At 38.4% G+C, this 23,581-nt stretch overlaps 2 protein-coding genes and 1 non-coding gene across 5 annotated transcripts in view; 2 read left to right on the forward strand and 1 right to left on the reverse strand.

The window, feature by feature from the left end:
- The first annotated feature begins 2,201 nt into the window (after positions 1 to 2,201).
- BTG3 (BTG anti-proliferation factor 3) lies at positions 2,202 to 21,208 on the forward strand. 2 transcript variants are annotated; one of them, XM_019962136.2, is made up of 5 exons: positions 2,202 to 2,428; positions 5,784 to 5,962; positions 10,400 to 10,537; positions 15,449 to 15,656; positions 20,537 to 21,208. In XM_019962136.2, exons 2-5 carry the CDS (start codon positions 5,790 to 5,792, stop codon positions 20,774 to 20,776), a joined length of 759 nt encoding a protein of 252 aa, XP_019817695.1. In that variant the 5' UTR covers positions 2,202 to 2,428; positions 5,784 to 5,789; the 3' UTR covers positions 20,777 to 21,208. The 2 variants fall into 2 exon arrangements, with proteins under 2 accessions (XP_019817695.1, XP_019817638.1); XM_019962079.2 differs by having other exon boundaries at positions 2,203 to 2,357.
- Positions 9,633 to 9,705, forward strand: TRNAK-UUU (transfer RNA lysine (anticodon UUU)). The gene has a single exon. It is a non-coding gene; the product is annotated as a tRNA-Lys (tRNA).
- Positions 21,209 to 21,809: 601 nt separating the features above from the next.
- Positions 21,810 to 23,581, reverse strand: part of CXADR (CXADR Ig-like cell adhesion molecule) — a 64,879-nt gene continuing 63,107 nt past the window's right edge. For both annotated transcript variants that reach the window (XM_019962017.2, XM_019961969.2), the window contains one exon: positions 21,810 to 21,932. In XM_019962017.2, the coding sequence (XP_019817576.1) occupies positions 21,848 to 21,932 (85 nt within the window). In that variant the 3' untranslated portion in view covers positions 21,810 to 21,847. The remainder of the gene's footprint in view (positions 21,933 to 23,581) is intronic.

Here is a 23,581-nt window from a genome sequence, read left to right on the forward strand (position 1 = left end):
GAAGTAATATGTTGAAGTGTTTTTAGAATTAAAAAGTCTTAAATCCCACTTGGTAGACCTCCAAAGGCCCTCAAAGGCCGCACACTTTCCCCTAGAAATGTGGATTGAGAAGATGGTACCTGAGACTGTTGTGCTTTCAATGCTGAATTTCTCTGAGCTCAAAGGAATAACAGATTTGAAATTTTGGTGATTGTTGAATCATGGTCTCTGTGACTTTATGTGTGTGATTATACAGCCCTTGCCCTAGGCTCATTTAGGTGGCTCATTCTCAAAGGAAACAGCTTGTGCTAAAAGAAAACTACATCTATTAATACATGATTTAGTGAACATTTAGAGTGAACTGAGAAAAGAAATCAACTGTGAAAGGAAAAAACCCATATGAATGGGTAATTGTTTGTATCAGCTCTGTTCCCCTGTTCCAGCCTCCTAGAGTAGGGACCTGCATTGAGACCAATTCTTTTGGGCTTGTGTGATTCTGAATTAAGAGGAAAGAGCTGAGGGAGAAAGATCTAAAGCACACAGCCAGAACTGAAGAAGAGTAGGGTGGTTTGAAAAAGAGGCACACAATCAGTTACTTTGTGTAAGAACGGTTGATGACAGAAGTGTTTAAGATAGTTTGTTAATTACCTGCTTCCCAGTTTCAAGGCTATGAGAATTTTTTGGATTTTGAAATTGGGTTTCAGGTATTCCTGTGTGTTTTGAATATAGTAGTGCTCTAAGACTGGACCATATGGGTCACAGATTTATTTAAAAACATCAAAATACTAATCTCGAGCTATAGATATTTCTGGACAAGTTCTGAGTAGTGTTTGTCACTGCCTAGCTATTTTATTAAATTGTAGACAGAAAAGGCTTCAACAGGAAAATAACCTCCGTTATGAGATTAGAATGAAAACACCTTCGTATCTCCTAGAACAGACTAGGGTGTGAATTTAAGTATCCTTTTTAAATGACCGGTGAGTAGCTTCAGTTAGAACAGTATACTTTATACAAACACACACACACACAGTTTTATTGTACTGGTTTGGGAATCGCATATTTTTTTACTGCTAAAATATTAGCATTTTGAATTTGCAAATAGGCTACACTCACCACCAGTAATGCAAACTTAAAATACTCCCAGGCCTAGCAGGCAGTGAAATATCTGGTCAACATATAACTTGAACAATAAGTTCTTGAGTAATTTGCATTATGCTTTGGCTAGAAACAGTGAAAGCTAGTTTTCAGTTAAAAGAAAAAAGTAGAAATATCTTGTATTTTTCTGGCCTGTTTAATGTATTAAAGTGCTTTCACAAAACAAATACCATGGGGCCAGTAAGAAACGTTAGAAAGATGTCCCCCCCCCCCCGCCCAGAAAATTAATATACATTTTTCACATATGTATTTGGTCAAAGATTAAATTTTGCATGTGGAAGTCCTTGACTAGAAGCGTCTGGGAAACAGAAAGCTTGGACTCAAGGTTTCATTCAGCTAATATCCCTGGAGACCCTCTTCTGTGCAGGAGACCCTCTTTTGTGTGCGGTTGGGACACAAAGGTCAGCAGGCGGCAGTCCCTGCTCTCAGGGAGCTACCCGCCGCTCAGGGAGCGGCCCAACTAGGACTCTGAAACAAACTGAAATGTCACCAAGAGGCTGCACAGCTGACGTGCCCCTAATTATCAAACCAATGAAGAGGTTCTGTCCACAAAAGCAACGTCTGCCTTCCGTCTGATCTGTGTAAACGCCCCCTACTCGCATCCCTCACCGCCGCCCCCCAAGCCCGGGGACTAGAGAGCTGGGCCTCTACAGAGCAGGGTCTAAGACTCGCCCTCCCCGCCACGGGGTGTCAGGGCGCAGGGCAACAAGCAGACACGAGAGGAAGAAGCCGAGACCCCAGCAGCAGAGGGGAAGTGGCCCACGCGACCCACGAAGGGGCTGCGGCAGGTGGGTCGGGCTGGCGAGAGTCCGCTAGACCCTCAGTGCCATTCTTTCCGGAAGGGGGAAGCCCATGGTGTTGTTGCCCTGGTGCTCGGACTGGAGGGTCTGCCGCGCGCGTGATACGACTGAGGGTGCTTCGCCGCCCGCGCCGCGAGGCCGGCGCCCCGGGGGCGTGGCCGAGGCGAAGCCCCGCCTCAGGCTCCTCCCCCTAGGAGCGCGAGCCAGTCCTGAGCGGCGCCATCCCTTTCCCGGGTCATCGCCCCGCCCCTCTTCCGGCCCGCGAGCCCCCCGCGCGTCGCTTCTGGGCCGCGTTCGCTAGCTCTCGCGCGCTAGCCAGCCCGCCCTCTCAGCGCGCGCTTGGCAGCCCGACGACGCGGGAGCCTCACAAACCTGACGAGGCTTGCAGCGCTCGTTACCACTGAGCGCCTGTCCGCTAAGGCGGTACGTTCGGTTCCCGGCCCGGGGACTGTCGGGGTCGCCGAATCTGTGGCCCCAGAGCGGAGGCGGCGGCGGTGAGAGGACTGGGCCAGGAGGAGGCGGACATGGCGGGGCTCAGGGCAGCGGGAGGAGGGTGGTCCGGGCGCCCAGGAGGCCACGTCGAAGGCTCGCGGGCGGGCAGTGCGTGGGGGGACCGCGAGGAGTGTTGGGTCAAACAGGCTTGCATCGGCTCTGGCCCGGCGCGAAGGAAGGGCTGGGAACTGAAGGGGGCGGTCCTCGAGGGTTTCCGCGAGACCCTCAGGGGCATCGCGACGGCGGAGACGCCGCCTAGAGGCTCCTGCCACGTTTCCACAGCGCGTTACCTTCCGCTCGGGGTGGGCGACAGCCTTCCTCGCGCGGCCGTGGGTTTTCTGGACCTGGAGACCCGGCTTGCTGTGTCGGGGTGGAGGGAGGTCGCGCCTGAGGGCAGTCGAGTTCTCGAACCCGGGCCTCCGAAGGCTGGAACCTGCCCGGGGGCGACGGACCCTGCGCGACTGTTCGCGGGGGAGGAAGGGAACGGGGTTCGGGGCCCTGCCCCCTTAACTCGGGAAAATCCGCGATTGCAGAAGTTGGACGCGCTCGCGGGCGGTTCTTCCAGGAGTGGGTGGATACGTGGGGTGCCCCCTCACCTAGCGCTCCTCAAGAGCCCCGTGCCAGTGCCGGGCCGCGGGCTGCCGGGGCATGAAAAGCCCACCTCCCAGCGCCGCGGGAATCCTGCCTCTCGGGGTCTGGAGCCCGCTTTGTGGCGCCGCGAGGCTGGTCCGAGGCTCCTCACCCGCCCCCCGCGGCTGGGATTCCCTCAACCTTGGGAAAGTCTGTCCGGAAAAATACTTGTTTCCAGAAACGGGCTCGACTCGCCTCTCGTTACAAGGGAGGGAAAAGTACAAAGTTATAAACTCCTGGCAGGCAGGGCTGGGTTTTCCTTGGGGTTCTCGGCCCGCCGCCGGGAGCCGAGGAGACTGTGGAACAAAGTAGAACTTGAGGAGCTGCCGCGGTGACTACGTCCCCGGATGACGTCACCGTGCGAGATTTAAAATGGGAGCTTTTCGCTCCGAGTGTGGGTGGAGGGTTTGTGGCCCCTTACTCGAGATACTTCGCTTGCGTACCTCGGGTCTTCTGGGCCTTGCTGGGTTCTGCTTCCTGACTTTATAACTCTCCCCTCTGGGGGGTACCCTTCGGATCCTCCTGGAATACTGACCTGTGAGGGTGGGTTAAATTGTCAGCAAATCAGGCACTATTCCTTCAAAAGTGAAGAAAAAAAAAAAAAAAATTCCGTATGACTCATCTTGTGTTACAACCCAAAGCCACCACTAAGTGGTTCTTTCCTTCCTTTCTTCCTTTTATTTTCTGATGTGAAACAGAGGGCCGAGGAGGGGTGGAGGGGGGCAAGAAAGGAAAACAAAACCCCACACTCAGATATGTAGAGCAGAGTTGGCAAATTGAATGAAGAAAATGAGTTAGTTGGGGATGGAGTATATTTCTTTAGCGTGATTCCTTGTTTTCTTTGGTGGGGTGGAGGCTGATGTAGTTCCATCAGCAAGTTTCATCCCAAAGCATATATTAAATTGCAGTGGGTTTTCTTTTCTATCATAACGTGGTGGAGTATAAATATAGCTTTATATGTGGAAATGGCTGACGTTTTTTTCAACAGGAGGCTGCACAGCAGTTGCAGAGGGCTGGGGTTGTGTGCCGCTGGCCATAGAAGAAACCCATTCTAGGGTTCCAGGAGGAAGGTTTGGGTGTCTTCCCATCTAGGATCAGGGTAGCTATGGCTGCCAGCATACTTCTCAAATACCATACAGAATTTATTTCACACTGATGTCCCTTGTTTGAATTTGCACAAGGAGGAAAGGAATCATACTATGAAGACAGACTTTAAGAGGAAGTTTGGGAAAAGAAAAAGGAAGCTAACAGAATCAGCTTTAGTTTTTAAATCTGAAAGAACTATAGGCTAGGTTAGTCAGTTTTTACACCAGACATAGCAGAGGCTGTATGTCTTTAATAATTGGCTCTGAAAAGGTGGTGTTGCTTAGTAAATGCAGCATCTGATAACTCCAAGTTACTTACAGCAGCCAAATGAATGAGCTCATCGGGTAAAGACAGAATATACATTGAAACAATCCCAGTACAAGAAAGATATCCAGTACAAGGTTTTTGCTTTTATGGATTAATCAATGATAAATCAGATCTGACGTTTAAAAAGAATCCTTCTTGAGGCAGTTCCAAAATGCAACTGAATGTCTAATTATTCCTTTTAGTTTGGTTTTCCATGAATGATCCTGAATTTCCACTTTCTTAAATATGCTTTGATAGAGCTGGGTTTTTTGGTCATATTTACCTATGTCTCTGGTCCTGAAAGAATACTTAGAGAAGCTCGATGGTGGATCTTTGTGTATGACAGGTTTGTTGAAATATAGTTCACACACTCTATAATCCACGCATTTAAAATGTACAGTTCATTGGTATTAGTATATTCACTAAGTTGTAGAACCATCACCACAGTCAATTTTAGGACATTTTCATCATTTCAAAAGGCAGTCTTATACTCACTGACATCACTCCTCCCCCATTCTCCTACCCCTAGGCCACTAATCTATTTCCTGTTTATATAGATTTGCTTATTCTGGACATTTCATATAGTGTTATACAGTATTTGGTCTTTTGGCTTCTTTCCCTTAGCATAATGTATTCAAGTTTCATACATGTTGTAGCACCTACCAGTTTGTCATTTCTGTTGATGAATAATATTCCACATTTTATTTATGCATATATCGGTTGCTCCACATTTAGTTTGTTTCTGCTTTTTGGTTATTATGAATAATGTTTCTGCGGACATTTGTGTACAAGTTTTTGTGTGAACATATGGCTTCATTTTTCTTGGGTATAGAGCTAGAAGTAGAATTGCTGGGTCATGTGGTAGCCCTATATATATGACCTTTTTAGGAACTGCTAAACTGTTTTCTATATTGGCTCTACAATACTGGATTTTAAAGTGGACTTTTTTATGTTTTAAAGTACATGTTATTTCTTATAATTTTAAACTTGAATTATTATAGTTAAATATTTATGCATGTAGTAAAAGCTTATAGTGGTATCATTGTAGTACTTCTGAGTGATATCTCTGATTTTTATTTTAGCTAACAGGAACAACTTGGTGTGCTCTCTTTAGTGAACTCCTTACAAAGGTGATAAAATTCTTAAGCAGTATTTAACAATAAGGTCTTTATGGCATAAATTAGTGACTGTTCCTTGCTCCAGATATCAGCCAATGAAACATGAGATAAAATTGGCAGGAGGAAAGGGGGCTGTAAAGGAGGTATATTTCACAGAGCTTTATCTTCAAATTTTGATGTTTCCACTTTTTTGAGAAAAACTATTTTATCTTTGCAGGAGAAAATGAAGAACGAAATTGCTGCTGTAGTCTTCTTTTTCACAAGACTAGTTCGAAAACATGATAAATTGAAAAAAGAAGCAGTCGAGAGGTTTGCTGAGAAATTGACCCTGATACTTCAAGAAAAATATAAAAATCACTGGTATCCGGAAAAACCATCAAAAGGACAAGCCTACAGGTAAAGGATTAGCTTGGACATTTGAATTGGACTGAGTGAAGGGGATGATCATCAGCTCCTCAAAGGGTTAGGGTTAGGGTTAGGAGCCAGAGGAGTGATGGTGTCCTGTCTATGTCTTTCACAGTTTAGCTGCATCATACCCAGCTCAGGAGTGGCTCATTTATTTTTTCCTTATTCACTTAAAAATACAAGCATTTGTTGTTGGGACTCCTACTGCCTGGACTTGGGATGCCAATCTGTAGACTCCTGGGAATTAGTTTTGTGGTCATAGTGTGACTCCTGAGTGTTTTTCTTTGTGTATCACAGGTAGTTGAGGATTTTCACAATTGTAGAGGACCCCTGAAACTATCACTTAGAAAAGGGCATGGTAAGAGCTGAGAGAAATGAGATCCTTGTATCTAAAAGTAAATTACATGCGACATATTAAAAGTTTTCTGGCAAATGAGAAATAAGATTATTAGAACACCTGATGTGTTCTCGACACAGGAATGATTTCATTTGTACTGTGCATAATTCGTTGTAGTAGAAGCCAGTGTAACCATTTTATAGATGAAGGTAACTTACCTATGATTTGCAAATGGTAAATACTAGCTCTGGAATTTGAATTCAGGTCTAACTCACCCTAAATTCTTAGGAGCTTTCTGTTACACCACAGTCTGACCACTGCCTTGTCTCTGAGGGTGAAGGCAGTTCTCACTCCCAGCTGTCTTTTGTACTCCAGTTTATAAGTTGCATATACAGTTTAAAGAAGAGCAGACTCCTGTAAAACTTGTCCTGGCATGTTCTCTCTTTAGTGTTTATGTGACTACTTGGGAACCTGAGTTGAGAATGTTCTACTAAACTCAGCTGTCAAACTGTGTCCCATTTGTGGATGTGACCAAAAAATAAAAGTGGAACAGTTGTGACTGTCATGAATATAAATTCTTTTATTTATGCATATTGCTGCCCCTAAAGATTCCTCCACAAATCAGCACTTCACAGTAAAAAGAATTTTCTTCCAGTCACTGTGTTCTTGTCAAGTGTATGACTATTCAGTGTGCAAAGGAGGTAAAAATATGACTTGTTTAGTTTTCATTTGTGAAAAGCAAGGTAAGCATGTGATCTGTTGAAAAGAATCAAAGTAATTGATATATTTCTCTCTCATTTTTATCCAAAGAGGTTTCCTAGTATACTGGAAAATGTGAGTGAAAGTAGAGATGTGGATATAATTCAAGTTATTGTTTTTTATCCTCTCACTTGATTCTCTCAGTTTTTTCCTGCATATCTTCATTTCTGATAAAGTGTACAGCTTTTGTGAATTAGAGCTCTTGAGGCTTTTTACACTGATGTAATTGACATTGGACTAAGGCTTTTGGTAGTGCCAAGCCACTGTACTGTTACTGAAAAAGGAGACACTGTCAAATAAATGCTTAAAGATCAGACAGTGTACAATTTCATTTCCATTAATTTCAAAAACTTGAGGAAAAAAGTTAGCCAAACAGGATTAAATTGGCATGTAATCAGAACTATCATTATTGAGTCATTTTGAAGCCATCTTTGAAGTAGAAAACTATTAGAGTTAATAGTGGGTTGTTTTCTTTTATAAAAATTAGTAGACTATAGAATTAACCAAAGTTTTAGACTCTTCATAGAGTAGGTTGGAAGTGTTCTTTTTCTTCTAAAGTTTTTATATTAGTATGTTTCTCTGCAACATACACAAATAAGGGCAATTTGGCAACATTACCGAGATCTGTAAAAATATTCATAGTCTTTGAAAACTGAGTCTCCTAAAATCTATTCTAGAATCATAATCAGAAATGCAGACAAAAATGTATGAATATGGATATTTCTTACACTTTATAATTGCAAAAAATTGGAAAGCACTACACTGTCAAGTAAATGATAGACTATTTTTATGCAACTTTTAAAATCTTGTTTTTGAAGAGTGGCTAATGGGTAAGTAGTCACAGTATCTAGAGTGAAAAAAAAATAGCATAGAAATATGTATGGTATGCAAATTTTGTTGAAACAGTGTCTCTAAGCCTTTATATTTACATATTTTTTTTTAAGCTCAGAGCCTACATCTTCACTGTGTGTTAAAAAACACATACATGTATACATGTAAGATCTATCTCCTTACCCTTAACTGATTTTGATCCTGCTGGGCACATGGGACTTTTGAATCAACCTACACAACATTAGAATCTATAACATAAGACCATCTCATAGAAAGGAACAAAGATTTTCTTACATGTTTTAAACTAGTTTTAAATTTTTACTCTGAATTTGCTAAATTGTTAATGGTGATGTTATGATAAATATAGGCCTAATTGGGTTGTTCAATAAGATGAACTTTGGCATCTGTTGTGGATCTGAACCCTGCATTCACTACTTTCTTGCCGGGTAATGTTGGGCAAGTTACTCAAACTCTCTCTGCCTCCTTTCTTTCTTGCAATGGAGAAAATAGTATGTAACTCACAGGATCAATGTGAAAATTTAAAGAGTTAATATAGACATACTTTGTTTTATTGTACTTTGCTTTATTTTATATCACAGATGTGGTTTTTATAAATTGAAGTTTTGTGCAAGCATGCATTGAGCAAGTCTATCAGCGCCACATTTGCAATTGCATTTGCTCACTTTGCGTCTCTGTCACATTTTGGTAAATCTTACAGTATTTCATACTTTTTTGTTATTATATTTGTTTCAGTGATCTGTAATAAGGGATCTTTGATGTTACTATTACAGAGACTCGATGAAGGCTCAGGTGATGGTTAGCATTTTTTAGCATAAAGCTATGTATATTGTGTTTTAGATGTAATGCTATTACACATTTAGTAGACTACAGTGTAGTATAAATATAACTTTTATATACACTGAGAAATAAAAAATTTGTGACTGGCTGTATTGTGATACTTACTTTATTGCTCTGGTCTTTAACCAACCCACAATGTCTGAGGTATGGCCATACATACAAAGTATTTAGAAAACTTTCAAAAAGGGTTGTTATTATTATTACTTAGAAATATATATTAGCTATTATCTAATGAGAACTTTTTCACTGTTTTAAATGAAAATGGAAATTGACTAATTAAATATAAACACATTATTCTCTTGATGTTACAGTATTATAGTTAGTAGTATTATCAATATTTGTCAGTTAACTTATATTTTCTATATTTTAAAGCTTTGGGTCTGAAGAAGAAGTAAAATGATTTAATCTAAATTCACCTTGTAAATCGTGGGCTTCTCTGGTGGCTCAGACGGTAAAGAATCTGCCTGCAGTGCAGGAGACCCAGGTTCAATCCCTGGGATGGGAAGACCCCCTGGAGAAGGGAATAGCTACCCACTCCAGTATTTTTACCTGAAGAATCTCTTGAATAGAGGAACCTGGGGGCTACAGTCCATGGGGATCACAAAGAGTTGGACATGACTGAGAGACATAACACTTTTACTTTCATACTTTCACACTATAAATCAGGATTAGTACAAAAACCTGGATTCTTTTGGTTCATTTCTTAGCTGTAGGCAGTAAATACTTTCATTGTAACTAAAAATTTCTCTATGTAAGCAGGATACTTATTTTAAGAGGTATTTTTGCATTCATACTGAGAGCCATCTTTGAGCATTCTGTTAGGTAGCTGTGGTTGGTACTTCTTGAGTTAAAAGAAAAAATGGGACAGATGGGAATTCCCTGGTAGCCCAGTGGTTAGGACTCTGTGCTTTTACTGCTGTGGGCCCAGGTTTGATCCCTGGTCAGGGAACTAAGATCCTATAAACTGTGTGCTGGAACAGTCTTTATTGGTTTAGAATTTTTTCACTTTTTTGCTAACTAAAAAATAGGAAAACCCTTGAGTCACACAACTTAAATAAGCCAGTAACACTTTTGGATTATATTTTACTCTTAATACATGATAAAAATGGTTCTGTGTCCTTGACTGATTTGGTATTTAGAGAACAGTTATAGGTAAGGCAAAGGATACTCTTCTTAAGCAAAGTAATGACAGAGCAAAACTTGTCACAAAAATTTCTGAATATTGTTTAAAACATTAGTTGAGGTCTTTTTGTTAGCTGGAGATTTTGTTATATAGGAATTTGGCTAATTTTTTGCATTCAAAGTTCTAAGTAATTTCATGCAACTTTCATACTCCTTGCTTGTTGAAGTACATGTGAGGTTGAGTAGTTACTATCTGAAATGAGGTAGAGCCAGTTCTGATTTCCCTGTGCTCATGCAGATGCCCTCTTCTTTCTACCAGGCTGGGTAGACAGCAGCATTGATGCTGCTGCTGTCTCTTTGCCTTTAGTTCAGATTTGTTAATCTATTTAGGATAGGTATTCCTGAGTTCTTTACCAGGGTTTTATTTTTTTTAATTCATGTTGGCAAATACTAGTAGATATAACTAAGTTTCTGGTTTAAATTTTATTTAAAGCTATTAACATTACTCCACTTTTTTGTAGATGCATTCGTGTCAATAAGTTTCAGAGAGTTGATCCTGATGTCCTGAAAGCCTGTGAGAACAGCTGCATCTTGTACAGTGACCTGGGCTTGCCAAAGGAACTCACTCTATGGGTGGACCCATGTGAGGTGTGCTGTAGGTGAGTTCTTGAGTTTGGCACCTGAACTGATCACCATGCTGGAATTGATTTTTATGAAATTCTCTCAGGTACTGCCTATACACGTATCTTAATGGCCAGGAGCTGGTTGTTTGGCTTTCTCAGATGTGAATTTTGTAAACTAATCTTCTAGGAGGTGATAGTAAAAGACTGGTTACACTCCTGTTTTACAACTAAAGAAACTTAAGAAATGATAGAGTAGGGGTTTTTTTTTGAAGAGCTTTACCAAGTTTATTGTAGAATTTAGATACCTTGACTCCCCATAGGTCAGTTATTACCTTCTCGCATTTGATAGTGCCCTTTCCCCTCTTCAAACTAGGAAAGTTGCTAATCCCAAATAATACTGGATAATTACTTTTGGTTGGTCTCTGTTGCTGTTTGTTTCTACTCTTGCCTCTCCCTGCCCCCTGCCCCTTTTGGCTTTTAAGTGGCTGAGTGAACTTTCTGTGGTTTTATTTTCATAATGGAAATTATTTCTTGTTTCCTAATGAGCAGAATTGTAAAAGCTAGGTGTGTTAGGTATGAAGCTGAACTTCATTCACTTTAAAAGCATTCATTGTGGACCAGGCATTCTTAGTTGTGGAAATGAAAGTGACATTATTCTTTCAGGTAGTTCAAAGTGTAATAAGGGAGAAGAAAGAATAAGCAGATAACAACAGAGTGAGATTTATGCTATAATAGAAATATGTACAAGATGCCCTGGTTGGTGGCACAAAGGAGAAAGTTACTGCCTCACGGAAGACTGTAGTCACCCCTTGGTAAATCAGTGAAGGATTAGTTCCAGGACACTCCTCACCACACACGCGCATACACAGCCAGAACTAAGATCCTTGGATGCCCACGTCCCTTATATAAAATAGTGCAGTATTTGCATATAACTTGTGTATAACCTCCCATTTACTTTAAATCATCTCTAGATTACTTATAATACCTAATACAATGTAAATGCTATGTAAATAGTTGCCTTAAATTGAAGAAGTTCAAGTTTTTCTTTTACGAACTTTCTAGATTTTTTTCCCCCCAATATTTTTGGTCTGTGGTTGGCTGAATGCACGGATGCAGAACCCATAGATACAGAGGACTGATTTTATTGAGTAGGTGATACTTGAGCTGAGTGGTGAAGGAGTTGCAGTTGACTGACTAGATGACAAAGTAGGAAAGATGTTTCCAGACAGGATGAACAGATGCATGGAACCCCCTGTGAGTGATTTCCTACAGCTGTTCCATTAGGGTTTTCTCTTTGGTTTAGAGGTACAGTTTACCCATTGATTGTAGTAGAGGTGCTTTTGATGTAACCCTAATATCTTCTAAAGGTGGTCATGGGCTGTGACTTGATCTTCATCAATGAAAGTGGTGACGAAGACATGCTGGATAAATACATGGTTGTTCTGCAACAATTTTCTAGACCACCCTGGGGCTGCTTGATGTAAGCTGGTGTCTTATGTAAGCTTATTGCTTTGGAAAACTGGAGGCAGGTAGATTTTCCAGTACTTATTTCTCATAAAAAGGAATAGCAGCAATTTTTGGTCTGAGAAGGTCAGACAATTTTTAGAGTCTGGGACTAAGGACGGATTTACCTCAGGCCAGGGTCAGACTTTGTTTTGTAGACTTGGTCCACTGAATCCCTGCAGAAGACTTTTCAGTATACAAGAAATAGCTATCACAAAAATAACTATATTGAAATACTTACTTTTTTAAGGCCTATACGTTGATCCTGATTTACTCTTACTTCATGCACAGTTCTTTAAGTTGTATAGTTTTTTAAGCCATTAAGATTTACATGACATTTGAAGGGGGACTGTTCAAAATACAGTTGACTTTCCATATCTGAGGGTTCCATATCCACGCATTCAACCAACTTTAGTTCAAAAATATTTGAGGGGAAAAAATTAAAGATAAGTTCTAAAAAGCAAAACTTGAATTTGCCATGCTATGCAACTATTTACATAATATTCAAAGTATCTGCATAATATTTACATTGTATTAGATATGATAAGTAATCTGGAGATAGTTTAAAGTGTATGGGAGCGTGTGGGCAGGTTGTATGCAAATACCTTGCCATTTTATTTAAGGTACAATACTTGGGCAGCCATAGATTTTCACACTGGGAGAGGAGGGGGAGGGGATGGTCCTGGAACCAGTCCCCTAGGATACTGTTGTCATAAATTTACAAAAAAAGTAATAGTCTAACATAGAAGTGGGAACAAAAAAGCAAGAGTTGAGCCAAATATATTATCACACTGTCAAATAAGGAATATTTAATACAACAGTCTTAAATCATAGGGGAAAGTTTCTATATCCAAGGATGTTTAAGAAGTTGGTGAATTACATGAACATTATGGACATATTTATTTGAAATGCTTAAACCATATCTTGACACCTGAAGATGAGAGCTTTAGTTACGTGGACATTCTGTTTTAAAGTGAATACTTCATTATATGATAATACCAGATAATGAAAAATTACTGAGCTTTCTCATCTTGCTAGTATAAGAAAATCCTTGCATTGCCTTCTGTATGATCAAAATTTTGCCCCAAATTGACTATGATGTGAGTTTCTTCACAGTTAATAGAAATTATCTTTAGAATGTTCATTAAGTGATGATAGAAACCCCAGAGGAAACAAAGTGTTAGTAATTGGGTAGAGATGATTGCTATAAATTAATAAAGGAAATTGAGATATTTATTAGTGCTTTTGAATCCAAACTGGGAATATTCTGAAAATTAAAACTGATACAGCAGTTACATAGTTGAATAAATAATGTGAGTCATTAAAAATAATAAATCATTGTATACTAAAAGCTGTGGTTGTAAAAAATATTTGAAATCTACTCAGAACATTATTCATAGAATTATTCCCTCAGGATAGATATTGGAAAAATGCAAAAGTGTTATATAGTTAGAAAGGTAATCACTTCGTGAAATACTTCAGATTATACTGAATAGAAAACAGATCTTTCCTATAAGGAGAAATCCTGCAAATAGCTGGCATGTTATTATCTACTCAGTAGTCTACACTTCTTTTTTGTTTGTAATTTCTGTAATCCTTTCTTTTCCTGATAAAGAGCATTAGATACTATTGATATTTTTCAAATTAACTCAGTTGGTCTTAATGTTTTAGCAGTGTGTTTAAATTTTAAATTGTAAAGTTTAAAACTTGTCCCTTACTAATTCTGAGGAATTAATTGCATGTTCTGCTATTACGGTAATATAGTAAGCTGTTTCACTTACCCTGAAGAGAGCCCTCATGCCAAAACACTACCAAGGGAAAAATGCAAAACCTAATTGAGCTCAAGTGTCAAAGAAATCTGAGTTAATAAAGCTGATCCTTCAGTCATTTAGATGTCTGCCCTTGGTTTAGGTTTCTGTTTCTACTGAGGTAGGGTTTTTTCTCAGATTTCCTGCCTTTCTGTTTTGCCTGAGTTGAAATTGTAGTTCGTGAATTCTGTGTTGTGAAGAACTCACCCAATTGTTCAGGCATTTTCTAAGAAGAAGAATCACCAGTTGAAGAACAACCACTATCCAACTATTTCCAGCTTCCTCATCCTGCAGATAAGAAACTAAGGCCTGGACAGACTGCATAACTTGTACCTGGTTACAGCTAGTACATGGCAGAGCAGAACCAAAAACATGTCTTGTGCTCTTTCCACCATCCTATAGCAGTTTATGAGACAGACTGAAAGAGAATAGAAAAAGGGAATTATATACTGTATTTAGATTGCATTTATGGCCCCATTCAGCCCATGAGAATAGAAGATAGCACAGCTAAAAGAAATAGAACTCACCTATGAGACTACTTGATTGCTATTTAAACTTTCATAGACTTTGTTGTAATTAGGCCTTTTACTTAATTGTTAATATCCTGATTCAGAAATAATTTGAGATGAGTTATCTTGAAATTAATTGACATCATAGTTAACCTTATTTTTCTTTTGAAGTCATTCTTACATTTTGTAAGCTTGGAATCATTTGTTTAACTTTAATTACATGTTGTGTAAGACTGCTTAACAGTTCATTTCCTTTGTCCTAACACTTCCTAGAAATTGTTTCATAGTGTTTATGATGTCTAATTTATTTGAATGGATTTGTCGGTTTCTTCTCTGTCCTCTCAATGAAAACTCCTAGTTTTACTGTGTATTATGCTATTTTCCCCTGATCGCAGAATTTTTTTTTCTAGTAACCAATAGCCAAAGTTAGATATCCTGACAGTTTTTCTTAGATCAAGGCTTTAAAAATGTTTTGGAAGAATAAAAACACTGCTTAAAAGAAGTGAACATTTATCATAGGAATCTCTGAAATCAGCAGTGTAATTCAAGAAAAATCCTTTTATTTTCCTCAACAGTAGCTATATTTTCTTTTTCTCTTTAACCTCAACAGTTCCCTCAGTTCTCATTTTTGTCAGTGTAGATACAGGAAACACAGGCCCCTTTTTTAATTTAATTGCAGTAAAAGTAAATCCCATAAGAAATATCTAGTTGATTTTTGACTTGAATTACTATGATCTACAATATAGGGGTCAATTAAAAATTCATTAGAAAGTTTTACTGTGTTAATGTAAATGTCCAGTACTTTAATGTATGGCCAATTTCAGTGGTGCATACAAAAATGTAATCAATGAATTTCTCTTGGGGCAGTAAAAAAGAAAATCGGAAAAGAGAATGAATGAGGTCACTTTTTTGATACGTTAATAGACTGGAAAACTGTCGCCTGCCTGTTGGCATGGAGCTGGGTTAACATACTATATATGTAGAATCAAGTTCTGGGAGGGTTCCTTCTTGGCCCGGGACTGGTGGCATGTCCAGACCTGTTCAGTTGTTTTTATGGACATTTGTTGCTTTGTTGATATAACTTCAGGGTTTCTAAGTTTTTTGTTTTTGGATTTTTTTATTCTAAGGTATGGAGAGAAAAATAATGCATTCATTGTTGCCAGCTTTGAAAATGAGGATGAAAACAAGGATGAGATTTCCAAGAAAGTTACCAGGGCCCTTGATAAGGTTACCTCTGATTATCATTCAGGATCCTCCTCTTCAGATGAAGAAACATGTAAGGAAGTGGAAGTGAAACCGAATTCTGTGGCTGCGACCCCCAGCCCTGTGTACCAGGTAACCATGAAGTGGCTCCATACTGAAGGTCCTGAGCAGGGCTTGCAAGGTCATCCTGGGTAATTCTGCTCATATTGCCCAGGATTTCTGACTTGAGATTTTAGATCACAGTTCTTGCCTTTCCACACTAAGGGGAAGCTGTTTCATCTGAGATGAGAATAGGCATCCTGAGTCATTTTATCAAAGGTCTGCTTTACTATTCAATATGTAGGATAAATATATTTCAAAAAGAATAGGAAGAATCATGGAAATAAAACATTTCTGATGTTTTAAAATCCTTAGTGCTTTCAGAAACAGCTACTTTTTTTTTTTTTTGTAGCCTTTAACTCTTCCAATTTGTAACTTTAGGTTTAACTTTCATGTTCCTCCCTCCCTGTGGTTAAAGAGAAACATCAATAAATTTTTCTTTAGTTAATTTTTCATTCAAGCCAAAACAATATCTTTCTTTGCCTTAACATGTAAGAATCATATAGCAAGCATGAGAGCTTTCCTGCTGGTTCGGTTGGTAAAGAATCTGCCTGCAATTCAGGAGACCCGGATTCGATCCCTGGGTTGGGAATATCCCCTGGAAAATGGAATAGCAACCCACTCCAGTATTCTTGCCCAGAGAATTATATGGACAGAGGAGCCTGGCAGGCTGTGGTCTATATGGTCACAAAGAGTGGGACACAACTGAGCAACTAACACATAGCAGTCAGACGTGTACTTTGTTCACTTATTTATTACTTATACCCCACATACCAAAGAACAGTTAATGTATTATAGATTGTAAAATTCTTAACAGGACTTTTCAACAGGAAATATTGTCAAGTAAAAAAAAAAAAAATCTTTTGAGTTGAGCCTTATTCTGTACATGTACTTTTTCTGATTTTGAGTCTATTTTTAAATATACCTGTTTTTATTAAGTTGGGCTTAATTAGATATAATTAAACATAACAGGTTTCTGGTATGGTTTGATTTGGCCTAAAATGAGAATTTAGATTTTAATGAGTAAGAAATCAGAGTATCATGAGTATTAGAGACTGAACCTTTAAAAAATTAACTTGAAACAGTATGTGCGTCCATGCTGAGTCACTTCAGTTGTGTCCGACTCTGCAGCCCTATAAACTGTAGCCCACCAGGCTCCTCTGTCCATGGGATTCTCCAGGCAAGAATATTGGAGAGGTTGCCATGCCCTTTTTCAGGGACTCTTCCCAACCCAGGGATTGTACCTACATCTCTTAACGTCTCCTACACTGGCAGACAGATTCTTTACCACTAGCGTCACCTGGAAAGCCAGAGTACAACAGTGACAGGTCCTCCGCTTCCCCAGCCACCAGTCTTGTGCCCTTGCATGAAGGTGTTCATTACCAGTTATTTTTGTATCCTTCCCAATAGAGTCCCTATATAGATAAGTAAACATAATATTTGTATTTCAGGGATCATTTTAAGACCACTGACATAAATATTTTGGACTTTTTTTCCCTGTGTGATACATTATGTGCTACAAATTACCATTGTTAAATTACTTGCAATTCATTGAGATGTGTGGTAATTTGATCTCAGAATTTTATTTGTTGTTACTCAGTAAAGCAAGAATATGAATCCCAAATTGAACTTATTGCTACTAATTTTTACAAGTAAATTGACCTTTAATTTTTAGATTTTCTTTTAAAATTAAATTGTACTTGTTTTCCCCCTTGTTGAAAGACTACTGGGATAAAATTCTAACAGAAAAGCATAGAAATGGAAGTGTCTTTTATGTGCTTTTAAAATAAAACAGTTCTTTTTGACATTACATTCACTTTCACAAAACATTTCATAATGGAGAAGTATAGTTCAGCTCTTAACAGTCATTGTGTAGAAAGTTGGAGCAGATGGTCCACTTTAAGATCTTTTTTACCTGTCCATTTTTTTCATCTTGGATCTGGCTTTACCAAGAAGAACCTTAAAAAAAGAGGTTATCAAAGTATGGACAAAATAATTTCTAGCTTGGGGGTCTTTGTTCTCTGATAGGGGTCTGTGTTTTCTGAAAGGAACCTCCAAAGATAATTCTCCACTAAAAATGAAGATTATGTAATTTCTCCCCAAATTGGTCTATAGATTCACCTTGCTATCAAAATCCCCAAAGGCTTTTTTCTAGATAAAATTGAAAGAAAGGAGAATCAAGTCAGAGATCTCACACTAATATCAAGTCATTATGTTTATCAAGACAGTGTGTTAATGGTTTGTTGTTTACTCTCCAAGTTGTGTCCAACTCTTTTGTGACCCCATGGACTGTAGTCCACCAGGCTCCACTGTTCATGGGATTTCCCAGGCAAGAATAGTGGAGTGGGTTATGATTTCCTTCTCCAGGGCATCTTCCCCACCCAGGAATCAACCCGCCTCTCCTACACTGGCAGATGAATTCTTTACCACTGAACCACTAGGCAATCCCTGTGGTAATGGTTTAAAGATACACAAATATATTATTGGAACAGATAGTAGACTCCTTACGTACAAAATTTTTTTTAATAAGTGCCAAAGCAATTCAGTGGGGAAAATCTATAAGAACTGGTACTGAAACGATTGGATAATCCATTTATTTTTTAAAAAGTGACCCTAACTGCTACCTTATTCCATACATTAAAACAACAACAACAACAACTAATTTTAAATGGGTCACAGGCCTAAACATAAATGCTAAATCTGACACTTGGAAGAAAACATAGGGAGATACCTTTATTATTTAGGATAGGCAAAGATTTCTTCCAAAAATGTTATTAAATTTGACCTCATCAAAATTAAAAATCTTTGCCCATCAAAAGAAACTGTAAAGAAAATGAATGGGCAGAAGTATAGGCTGGAACAAAATATTCTCAATACATATATTTGTCAAAGGACTTGTTTTCAGAATATACTTTAAAAATCAGTCCTATAAATCAACAATAAAAGACAAATGATCCAAATAACAACAGTGGGTATAAGATGTGAAAAAACACTTGTACAAAAGAAGTTATATAAATGGCCAGTAAGCAAATGAAAAAGGTGCTCAGCCTTATTTGTTATCAGGTAATTGTAAATTTAAGCCACAGTGAAACACTACTTTCAGAATGGCTAAAATTAAAACATCTGACAGTACCAAGTGCTGACAAGGATGTGAAGAAGCTGGATTCATAAACTGTTGATGAAAGTGTAAAAAATGGTACTATCACTTTAAAACCTCTTGGCACTTAAATATGCATCTGCCCTATAACCCAACAGTTCCACTCCTAAGTATTTTAACAAGAGAAATGAAAAGAACCATATCTACAAAGCCTCTTACTAGAATGTTTATAACAGTAAAAAAAACAAATATCCATTAACAAGTGAATGGGGGAAGATAGTCATATATTCATTTATACCATAGGATAATAACAATAAAACAGATTTCATAATAGACACAGTACAGAAGGACCTAAAAAACATTCTTTTGAGCAGAAGAATTTTGCCAGGGAATTCTTTAGTGGTCCAGTGGTTAAGGACTCTTGTTTTCACTGCCAAGGGCACAAGTTGGTTCCTGGTAGGGAAACTAAGATCCCACAAGTCATGTGTTACAGCCCCAAAAAAAGAATATTGCTAGACACAAAAGAATATATACCTTCCATTTATATGGTGTTCACAAACAGGGAAAACTCAGTCTGTGATAGAAATTTGAACAGTGGTTGCTTGTGGGAATCATTGTTCCAGAATTGTGTCTACTTTTTGAGTTTTAAAAGCTTACCAGGACCCCAATGTAGAAAGAAATGAAAACATTCCACTTCACTATTGGTTTTTAGTATAGGTCAATTATTAGTTGGAACTATTAATAAATGTTTTCATTTCCCCATTGTAGGTAATCAAGAATTAACTGTGCATGCTAAGGTTATTCACTGCAGCATTGTTTTGTGTGCTTTTGTGCATTGTTGTTTTAAAAGACTGAAAGCAGCCGAAATGTCCTATCAACAAGATACCACTTGATTTAGTTATGGCATAGTCACTGCATTACTGTCTAGCTGTAGATTTATGGAAAAAGTCATTATATATATGAATGTCTCTGATATGTATTTGAGTATAGAAGCAGTATGCAGAATTGTGGATATTTAATGTGTATATTGATGTACACACAAGTATATTCATAGAATCTCTCTAAAGGTAATCAAAAAATTGATTAGTGTCTGCTGCCTCTGAGAGGGTAGCTGGTAATCAGATAAAGAGAGACTTTTTTTTTCCACTATATACAACTTCGTGCCTTTTGAATTTTCTATCCTGAATGTAGTGCTGATATACAGAATATAAATTTTTTAATCCCTATGCTAAGAGCAGATTAGAAATCAGAGAACTCTGAAACTCATAGTCACAGGGCACAGTATTCTGAGCAGAGAGGTCCAAGACTGCTGAAAACATTTTGCATAATGTGAACTTGATGTCCCACTTGACTTACAGCATAATCTAAGACTGTTGTTCCAAAATGCTAAACTGGCTACATTAGAATCACCTGCAGAGTGTCATCAAAATACCTGGCCTCTCTTCCTAAAATTTTGTTAATACTGTTCACTAGACCAGGACTGGGGCATGACATTTTTGTGTTTAAAAGCTTCATAGATGACTCTTCAGCCAGCTTTGGACACCAGCGGTCTTAAACATGATGTGTCCTTACAGGCCTCTACTCATTCTGTGTTTTCATCTTTTCTGGTTGATACAGCCAGAGAATACCTGGTTTTCGAGGGGTGTGTTTGAGTTTATTAATTTTTGTTCATTTGAAAAATACTGATCACTTACTATATTTGAAGTTTTTAACATATTTAGACTTGACTGTAGGGAATGTCCCTTAGAGCTACTCTTTGGGTTGTGGGTGAGTGAGTTTGTTTTTTTATTGATTTACCATTTTCTTTTCCCTACAGATTTCGGAATTAATATTCCCACCTCTTCCAATGTGGCACCCGCTGCCCAGAAAAAAGCCAATAATGTATCGAGGGAATGGCAATCAAAGTCACTACCCTCCTCCCATTCCATTTGGTTATCCAAATCAGGGACGGAAGAATAAACCATATCGCCCAGTTCCAGTAACATGGGTACCTCCTCCTGGAATGCATTGTGACCGCAATCACTGGATTAATCCTCACATGTTAGCACCTCACTAGCTGCTTTTGTCTGTTGGTGTCATGTTGAGCGAAGGTAGAATAAGCCTGACTACACATTAAAAGTTCATACTTAAAGTAGTAAAGTTAGATGGGCTAAACCATCAAACTTATTTTTATAGAGAAGTTATTAAGAATAATCTTTTCTTAAAAATATATATGCACTTTAGATATATTGATATAGTTTGAGAAACTTTATAAAAGTTAGTCAAGTGCCTGAGTTTTTAATATTAAACTTGAGTATTTATATATTGTGCATCAGCTCTGTTGCTTATGAGGATACTGTAGGAGTGGATGATCTAGCACCTTTGAGCATTTACTTTATGGAAAGTATGTAAGTTATTTATACACATGGAAATCTATTTTATGTTGTTGTTTAGAAGAATTGCATAAAATCATGTAGTTGCAAATAAAAAGTAGTTTGAGGCATGACAATGTGTGCTGCTGTTCTGTGCATAAACAGAGAAGAGTGAAAGGGATATCTCACTGCAGTGTTTAGTTAAATATTTAGCAAAGAAAAAGCCATGTAGCAATTTCCATTTTTCTTTAAAAAATTTTTTTATTAACCATAACTTTCCCAAAGGCTATAGTAGCAAGTGATTCATATAAAAAGTCTAAAATTTGTTAGTAGTACCTAATTGAAAATATAAATACAGTGAAACATCTTTCAGTCATCAAAGTCACTATACATAGGATTTTCTTAGCCTGGAATTTGGCCTGTACAAATGTTGATAAGACATCTGACTATGCCTAGTGCCACTGCATAAAGCAGAAATGTCCTTGTAGATGCTCTAAGCTCTGCCTTGTGCTTTTTTTCTTCAACACGTTAAAGTCTTTATTAAAGTGAAAGTGAAAGTGACGTCGCTCAGTCGTATCCGACTCTTTGCGACCCCATAGACTGTAGCCTGCCATGCTCCTCCGTCCATGGGATTTTCCAGGCAAGAGTACTGGAGTGGGTTGCAATTTCCTTCTCCAGAGGATCTTCCTGACCCAGGGATTGAACCCGCGTCTTCCATACAGTCTGAGCTATTCGATGGAATTTTTAAAAGTCTTTATTAGTGGTCTAAAATAAAGTCAAACAGTACAGTACTTCAGATTCTTCAGTGGTCCTTCGTATTTATACCACTGTAGTGCCATCAGTCTCGTAAGTGTACTTGAACTACAAAAACAAAAAGAGATAGAAAAATTTGGATTTAAAAAAAAATTGTATTTTTTCCCCGAAGGTATATTTTTAAAAACTAAGATGATTACACTTTCTCATTATACACATCTTTAAATTTCTAGTCCTAAATTATTTGATCAGAAAAATCAACACTTGCTAATAAACATTGGATGTCCTTGGCTGTTCCAGATATTCCTGTTGCTGGTAAATTCTGTTGAGTATAGACTACCAGAAAAGTGCACAAATCATAAAGATACATAGCTCTCAGGGTATGTGGTATTCAAAATGTCTGCAATCTCAACAGAAAATTTACCTTTAAACCTCAGAGACTTCTGGTTTCAATGTTACTGTGCTCTTCAGTAGCGCTAGTTAAGTGCAGAGTCATGTCCAACTTTGGCGACACCATGGACTGTAGCCTGCCAGGCTCCTTAGTCCATGGAATACTCCAGCCAAGAATACTGGAATGGGTTGACATTTCCTTCTCAGGGCATCTTCCCGATTCAGGGCTTGAACCCAGGTCTCCTGCACTGCAGGCAGATTCTTTACCAACTGAAGTGAAGTGAAGTTAAAGTTGCTCAGTTGTGTCTGACTCTTTTCAACCCCGTGGACTAAACAGTCCCTGGAATTCTCTAGGCCAGAATACTGGAGTGGGTGGCCTTTTCCTTTCTCCAGGGTATCTTCCTAACCCAGGTGGATTCTTTACCAGCTGAGCCACAAGGGAAGCCCAAGAATACTGGAGTGGGTAGTCTATCCCTTCTCCAGCGGATCTTCCCAACCCAGGAATCGGAACCAGGCACGATCTCCTGCATTGCAGGCAGACTGTATACCAACTGAGCTATCAGGGAAGCCCCTTATCGACAGAGCTATGGTATTCTCTTAGTTAAGACTGGATTTCAATGAAAATCACTTTATCAAAATTATTGGCCACAAGAGGGCATCAGATGTTCTTTTTCCAACTTCCAAACTAAAGGTTGTAATTATAATCTCCCTTCTCCAAGGTAAAGTATTTGTGGTTATAGTTTAAATCACTGTTTTTCCTAGACATCTACATACAGAAATTGCTACTTGTAATGGAGAATGTTAAGTATGCCAAAGTTGTTATTATATACATGGCTTTACTGGAATCATTTTTGTTAATTAAAAAAAATATATAGTTCATTTAGGAAAATAAAAGTACCTAAAAGCACAAAGAAAGAGATGATCAAAATTAACTATAATATTTCCAGCTGAGATAACTATTTTGTCTAGCAAAGTATTTTATCTAGTAGCCGAGTTACTATTTTAGTGGATGGGGATATATAAAAGAGGGAGCTTTTACTTTATAAACCTGTTTTGTTGTTATGAAATATACTCATTTTATGGTCTCACAGTTTGAAAATGTGGAACATTTTCTTATGTCATTGATTTTTTTCCTAAAACATGATTTTTAATATTTTCATGGTATTCATATTTATGTACCTTAATTGATTCAACCAGTCTTTATCATTAGCTATTAAGCTACCGATCTCTCCCCCCCCCCCCCCGCCGGTTTATTTTTATTTGTCCATAATTGTTTATTGAAGCTTTAATGTAAATTTATTTATTTTAATTGGAGACTAATTACAATACTGTATTGTAAGCTACTGATCTCTATAGGAAATTTTTTT

This window comes from Bos indicus, chromosome 1 (assembly GCF_029378745.1).
Source record: "Bos indicus isolate NIAB-ARS_2022 breed Sahiwal x Tharparkar chromosome 1, NIAB-ARS_B.indTharparkar_mat_pri_1.0, whole genome shotgun sequence".
NCBI classification, from domain to species: domain Eukaryota; kingdom Metazoa; phylum Chordata; class Mammalia; order Artiodactyla; family Bovidae; genus Bos; species Bos indicus.

Coding starts and splice junctions, on each gene's coding strand:
- BTG3 (XM_019962136.2), top strand. CDS start 5,790: ATGAAGAACGAAATTGCTGCTGTAGTCTTCTTTTTCACAAGACTAGTT. Junction 10,538..15,448: donor CCATGTGAGGTGTGCTGTAG/GTGAGTTCTTGA, acceptor TTTTATTCTAAG/GTATGGAGAGAAAAATAATG. Junction 15,657..20,536: donor CCCCCAGCCCTGTGTACCAG/GTAACCATGAAG, acceptor TTTTCCCTACAG/ATTTCGGAATTAATATTCCC.